Below are 6,268 nucleotides of genomic sequence, written 5' to 3'. Positions count from 1 at the left end.
GCGGAGCAGGGAGCCGGATGCGGGGCTCGACCCCAGGACCCCGGGACCGTAACCTGAGCCGAAGGCAGACGCCTAACGACTGAGCCACCCAGGCGGCCCCTATGTGGCAGTTTTTATGTCAACACCGGGCTGTTTTAATTACTACAGCTTTGTAATGTGGTTTGAAACCGGGGGTGGGGGGGGGGCTGTTGGTGATACCCGTGGCTTTGTTCTTTCTCAAGCTTGCTTTGGCTATTTGCGTCCTGTTGTAACTCCATACAAACTTGCTATTGTTTTTTTCTATTTCTGTAAAAACTGTCATTGGAATTTTGATAGAGATTGCGTGGAATCTGTGGATTGCTTTGGGTAAGGGTAGCATTTAAATTCCCCTGGGAACTAGGTGGTTTGTGTAACAAACGGTGCTGGCGTAATGAACTCTCCATCTGTCGAGAATAAAACCCTGGTGCGTACACACAGAAGGATAAATTCCAGATAGACGGAAATTGTAAATTAACGAAAGAAGATGTGAGAACATTGGACTCGGGGATGCCCGAAACTTTCCTAAGCCCGAACCTCCAGTGGGCGGTGTCTGGCATTCCGCCTCCTGCATTGGGCCCCACGGGCTACGTCACGGGGAGTCCAGCCAATGAGGGCTGGGCCTGGACAGCGCGCTCAGCCAATGGGGCCAGGGCGGGAGATTTGAAAGGCCCTCAGCGGGGGCCCGGCCCGGCAGGTTCAGTCGTTTGCCCGCGGCCCGGAGGGTGGCTGTGCCACGGGCCCCAGGTGAGCTGGCTTCCTTTCGCGGGTCTTGCGCTGGGAGAGGGCAGGTGATCAGGCAGGTCGGGGGTCCGTTGGGCGGCCCGCGCGCACCCGCTGGGCTACCGGGAGCTCAAGGGTAGAGGGAGGGTCCTGAAAGGGGGGTGTGCAGGAGCAGGGCGGGGGCGGCGAGACGAGCGCCCGGGTGCGCCCCGATGAGCCAGCGACTTGATCAGCCCCCTTTCAGCAGCCCCAGACCCGCGCTTCCGGCTCGATCGGTCCGACCCCCTCCTCTCTCGCTCCCTCTTTTTTTCCTGCTTCTTACAGCCCTGTTTCCCTTGTGTGCCCAGCTCTCCTCCCCCTTTCCCTCTAAGGATGGCCCAGAAGGAGAACGCCTACCCCTGGCCCTACGGCCGGCAGACGGTAAGGGCTTTCCCACGTCCCCTCCCCCCACCCGCATGGAGAGTTCCTGCCTGGGGATTTGAGGTCGTGCGGAGGGCGACCCTCCGAGTCTGCCCCGCTTTGCTCCAACGAATGGGTCCCAAGAATTTGCTGGCGGAACCGGGTCTGGGCATTTGCAAACACATCCTATCAGGTGCCGCCGAGTTGAATCTGATCAGCCTATGAGGACCCCTCCAGGGTTGAGCCTTTTTGTCACGTATACAAATGATACCTGGGACTGAGCAGGCAGGTTTGCCCTTCGGGCCATGATTCCCAACCCTTGTCCTGAACAAATAGGCTAGACAGGAAGTAGAGAGAGACACTGAACAGGGTTTTTATAGGTTTAAAAGATTCAGGACATGTTAAATTTGGAATTTGGAATTTGTTTTAGTGATTGGTGTGAGATCAAGATCTAAATAGATTTATTTTCCAGTTGTCCTAAGATCTTTCAGTGGTCAGTCTACTCTCTAATTTGAAATGCCACCTTTATTATATAAAATGCCCACCTCTATGTGGATCTATTTCTGGACTCTTATTTTGTCCAACCTGCTTGCTTATAAATTCTGTACGGATATCACTGCTTGGGAATGGGCTTTTCGGGCACGAGGCTTTCTTCTCTAGGCTAAGAAGAAGGAAGGGGCTCTCACAGGCATTGCTCCCTGTTGGTGGGGCTTGGGTATCCTGAAGTGTCCATCTGTCCCCTTGTCCGCCAGCTCCCGCCCTCACGGAGCACTTAGTGAGGCTGGCAAGAACAGAGGCTGAAAGAGAAACCATTGTGGTCACTCCTGAAAGGAAGTTGTGTATATTGCTCTGAGAAGCTGCAAGAGAGAAATGGTCCAGGGCCATCAGAGTAGCCCTCAGTGTCTCCAAAGTCTCTTGTTGCAAAGGGGTGAACACTGGAATTTGTTGCAACATTCAAGACCTCCGGGACCTTATCTAAACCTTAATAGACTGAGTTTTTAATTTTTTTCTAATTTTTTAAATTATTTTTTTTGAAGATTTTATTTTTAAGTAATCTCTGCACCCAACACGGGGCTCGAACTCACAGCCCTGAGATCAAGAGTTGCGTGTTCTACTGACTGAGCCAGCCAGGTGCCCCTAGACTGAGTTTTTAGGGGGCTGTGAGAATGTTTCTGCTAAAACCCCTCGAATTGTGGGTGGTTTGTTTTTGTTTTTGTTTTTTCCTTTTTTAACCTGGCTCTCTACTCCCCACAGGGGTGGGGGAGGGCAGGGTGAATGAGTGTGGGGTTGTGGACGGTACCATAGAGGTTAGACAGTTACGTGCCTTAAAATGTGGTGTGGGCCATGGCCAAGGAGGTGAAATGTTCAGTGTTGGGGTGAGTCCTTTGCTCCTTATCTTAGGCCAACCTAGGTCGCTTATGAAGAACCCATTTTAATACGGAGCAAGGAGCGGAGCCTTGGGCTGAGTAGCAAAACTGGTCTCGGTGTTCCTCTTTGAACAGGGGGTGGGTGGCTGGCTGGCTGGGTGGGCTGACAGCAAGTATTGAAATGCTGCTTTTAGCACATTCCAACCCGCTCCCCGGGACAAAGGCACCCTCAGAGCTCCCCACTGCTGCTCCTTCTCAGAATCACCCTGGCCTGAACACCCTGCCCCAGAGAGTCCTCCGGAAGGACCCTGCCACCCCGTCTGCGCTTGTCCTCATGAGCCGCTCCAATGGCCAGCCCACAGGTAACTGGGACACGGGAAGGGATTGAGCTGAGGGGCCTAGGGTCTAGGGTCTATGGGGAGGGTGCCGGGATGAAAATGTCAAAGTTGGGGGAGGTTGCTGAACTCCCCTGTTGTTTCCTTAGCTGCCCCTGGCCAGAAGGTGGTGGAGAACAGCAGTGGGACACCCAACTTCTCAACGTGAGTACCCAAGCCTTGGGGTGGCAAGAGAGGAGGGGGGGAGCAAACACGGAGGACATGGGGGAGGCGGCCACTCAGGGCAGGAGCAGGGATGCAGGCAAGAAAGCCTGATCCGTCCTCAACTCGTCCTCACCTCCCTTGGGAGAGAAGCAGGGCTGAGGGCCGGCGGGGCTGGGGGAGAGGGGAGAACGTGGCGCCTCGGGTGACCCACAGGCTGGCGCTCGCCTGCCTTCCCCTCACCTCTCATCAGGCGCTCCTTCACCATCGACGACTTTGAGATCGGGCGTCCTCTGGGCAAAGGCAAGTTTGGAAACGTGTACTTGGCTCGGGAGAAGAAAAGCCATTTCATTGTAGCTCTCAAGGTCCTCTTCAAGTCTCAGATAGAAAAGGAGGGCGTGGAGCACCAACTGCGCAGGGAGATCGAAATCCAGGCCCATCTGCAGTATGAGTCCTGCCCTCCACCCACCCCAGCCCCTCTGCTCCTCCCCCGGCTCCTCTTTCACCCCCTGCCCCATCCAGACTGCCCTGCAGTGGTCCCTTGGCCCACTGAGCTCCCAGCCCCGGTCAAGGCCCCACTGAGCTCCCAGCCCCGGTCAAGGCCCAACTGAACTCCCCCGGCCAGAGCCTTGAATCCAGAGGGCCGCCCCCAGTTCTCTTTCACCACTGCCAGCCCCGCTGTCCCCGGCCTGGTCCAAATGTGACCCCACTTTGCCCCACCTGGCACTGTCATCTTTCCCATTTCCTTCGGCCGGGATGCAACCTGAGTCCTCCCCTGTCCCCTCCAGGCATCCCAACATCCTGCGCCTTTACAACTATTTCTATGACCGGCGAAGGATCTACTTGATTCTGGAGTACGCCCCCCGCGGGGAGCTCTACAAGGAACTGCAGAAGAGCCGCACTTTTGACGAGCAGCGAACAGCCACGGTCCGGGCGGGTGGGCTCTTTGGGGCACCAGCAGGGGCCCGAGGCTGGGGGTCCACCGCTTGGAGCTGGACGTCCAGCCTTGCCTGACCTCCTGTCATTGGCCCTCCCAGATCATGGAAGAACTGGCAGATGCTCTAATGTATTGCCATGGGAAGAAGGTGATTCACAGGGACATAAAGCCGGAGAATCTGCTCTTGGGGCTCCAGGGAGAGCTGAAGATCGCTGACTTTGGCTGGTCTGTCCATGCCCCCTCCCTGAGGTACGCTGGGCCAGGGGACCGGGCCTGGGTGTGAATGGCGGGCACGTTCAGGGTAACAGGACTCCAGATCTTGGTCCCCGGACACGTGTGGGTTTGTCCTCAAGTGCCTATAGACACGGCAATCTCTTTACAGAGACCCCCAATTCTGTTGCCCAGATTTCCTACCGAATATACTGGGACCCACTCATCGCGTCGCTGAGAATACTCCCACCTCATTTATAATGGCTTCATAGTATTGTAGATAGATAGAACCTGATCCATTTTTTTTCAAGATTTTATTTATTTGAGAGAGGGTGAGAGAGAGATGAGCAGGCGGGAAGGGCAGAGGGAGAGGGAGAAGCAGACTCCCCGCTGAGCAGGGAGCCCGATATGGGACTCGACCCAGGACCCTGAGATCATGACCGGAGCCGAAGGCAGATGCTCAACCGACTGAGCCACCCAGGCGCCCCAACCTGATCCATTTCAGCAGGACCTGCCAGATGGACTTTTGAGAGGGCCCCAGTTTTCCCGTTAATTCTAAGATGAGCATTGCCCTTAGATCTGATTATTTTAAGATACATCCCTCCGGGTGGAAAGGCTGGGGCAGTGTGTGATTCTACCCCTGGGGCTTTCTTTGGGCTCTATCTTTACCCTACTCCTGCCCCAAAGGGCCCTGTCAGAGCCTGGTTGAAATACTCCCCTGGCTCATCCTGGGGTCGCTCGGCTCCCTGTCGGGCAGCAGGGAAAACACAGGTGGTCTTTACCTGGGATCCCTGCCCTTCCCCCCGCCATCCCACCCAGGAGGAAGACGATGTGTGGTACCTTGGACTACCTGCCCCCAGAAATGATTGAAGGGCGCACACACAACGAGAAGGTGGATCTGTGGTGCATCGGAGTCCTCTGCTATGAGCTGCTGGTGGGAAACCCGCCCTTCGAGAGCGCTTCCCACAATGAGACGTATCGGCGCATCGTCAAGGTGGGAGGGCGGGCATGGTGCCTGGCTGCAGAGGCCCGGCGGGCCCTGTGGAATTCTCCAGATGGCATGGGGGTGGTCGAGGATAAAACTAAGGGGGCCCTTGTCCTTCCTCGACTTCTGCAGGTGGACCTGAAGTTCCCCACCTCTGTGCCCACGGGAGCCCAGGACCTCATCTCCAAGCTGCTCAAGCACAACCCCTCAGAACGGCTGCCCCTGGCCCAGGTCTCTGCGCACCCTTGGGTCCGGGCCTACTCCCGGAGGGTGCTGCCTCCCTCCGCCCTTCAGTCTGTCCCCTGACTCGTCCCTGTCATTTATTCGGTCGTGCCTGTTTGTATGCCCATATATGTGGGGTTGGAAGGAGGGGTACCTAGCCTGTTCCTTTACTTGTCTTCTACCTCCTTTTTATTTAATAAAGGCTGAAGCTTTTTATACGGATGAGTTTAGATGCTTTACATACAGGTGGAGACTGCTGAGGGGTGGAGGGGCTGGTGGGTGAGGATTGCCCCTGCTCAGCTCTCCCTGGCCACACCCACCCTTGCCCTCGTTCTGCTTCCTGCTCCCCCCACCCCTTTCTCCCGTTGTTTCTTCCCCTGCTCTGGCTGCTGGAGCCTCCGCTCCCCTCGGCTGCTGCTGAACCCTAGCTGCACCTCTAGTCTTTCCTTCTGGTTCAGCCTCTGCCAACCTAGGAGCAACTGAACATGGCCTTCCCCTAGAAGCTGTCTTTGTTTTACTGCTCTGCTCAGGATCTAGCACAGGACGCAGAGAGGTTGCAGAGTCCACCAAAAGTCACACAGCTAGTAAGTGGGGAGAGCCCAGTTTTAAAGTCCATATTCCTTAATGCTGTGCTAGGATGGTGTATTGATTACTTTCGGGCAGCACACACATTTATTTTACGTGCTTATGGATCACAGACCTGGAACAGGAATTGCAGTTTTTACCGTTACTCTGTAGTCCAGGAAAAAAAGGTGCCTTACCAGATTAAGAAAGGGTTTGGTTTTTGGTGTCCTGACTAGATGTTGACTTTCATCAAAGGCTTTCTCTTCTTCTATTGGTTACTTACTCTTTTAATCATTGTGAGGTATGGGAA

At 55.3% G+C, this 6,268-nt stretch overlaps 1 protein-coding gene across 7 annotated transcripts; it reads left to right on the top strand.

Moving 5' to 3' along the window:
* Positions 1–645: 645 nt before the first annotated feature.
* Positions 646–5,612, top strand: AURKB (aurora kinase B). Of its 7 annotated transcripts, none has more exons than XM_081810827.1 (9): positions 646–762; positions 1,086–1,158; positions 2,699–2,866; positions 2,989–3,043; positions 3,294–3,485; positions 3,829–3,967; positions 4,078–4,226; positions 5,007–5,181; positions 5,305–5,612. In XM_081810827.1, the coding sequence occupies exons 3-9, from the start codon at positions 2,839–2,841 to the stop codon at positions 5,476–5,478; spliced, it is 912 nt and encodes a 303-aa protein (XP_081666953.1). In that variant the 5' UTR covers positions 646–762; positions 1,086–1,158; positions 2,699–2,838; the 3' UTR covers positions 5,479–5,612. The 7 variants fall into 7 exon arrangements, with proteins under 7 accessions (XP_081666953.1, XP_006738271.1, XP_030889318.1 ...); XM_006738208.3 differs by having other exon boundaries at positions 653–762; positions 2,764–2,866; XM_031033458.2 differs by having other exon boundaries at positions 663–762; positions 1,063–1,158; positions 2,764–2,866.
* Positions 5,613–6,268: the final 656 nt, after the last annotated feature.

This window comes from Leptonychotes weddellii, unplaced genomic scaffold (assembly GCF_054177405.1).
Source record: "Leptonychotes weddellii isolate Sample4059 unplaced genomic scaffold, ASM5417740v2 HiC_scaffold_3898, whole genome shotgun sequence".
In the NCBI taxonomy this organism is placed as follows: Eukaryota; Metazoa; Chordata; class Mammalia; order Carnivora; family Phocidae; genus Leptonychotes; species Leptonychotes weddellii.
This window is presented reverse-complemented; position numbering and strand designations above follow the sequence as displayed.

What these genes read in the sequence shown, in the direction of transcription:
- AURKB (XM_006738208.3), top strand. Translation starts at nt 1,111, where the DNA reads ATGGCCCAGAAGGAGAACGCCTACCCCTGGCCCTACGGCCGGCAGACG. An exon ending in CTCCAATGGCCAGCCCACAG is followed by an intron (nt 2,867 to 2,988) that starts GTAACTGGGACA and finishes TTGTTTCCTTAG; the next exon opens with CTGCCCCTGGCCAGAAGGTG. An exon ending in GGGACACCCAACTTCTCAAC is followed by an intron (nt 3,044 to 3,293) that starts GTGAGTACCCAA and finishes ACCTCTCATCAG; the next exon opens with GCGCTCCTTCACCATCGACG.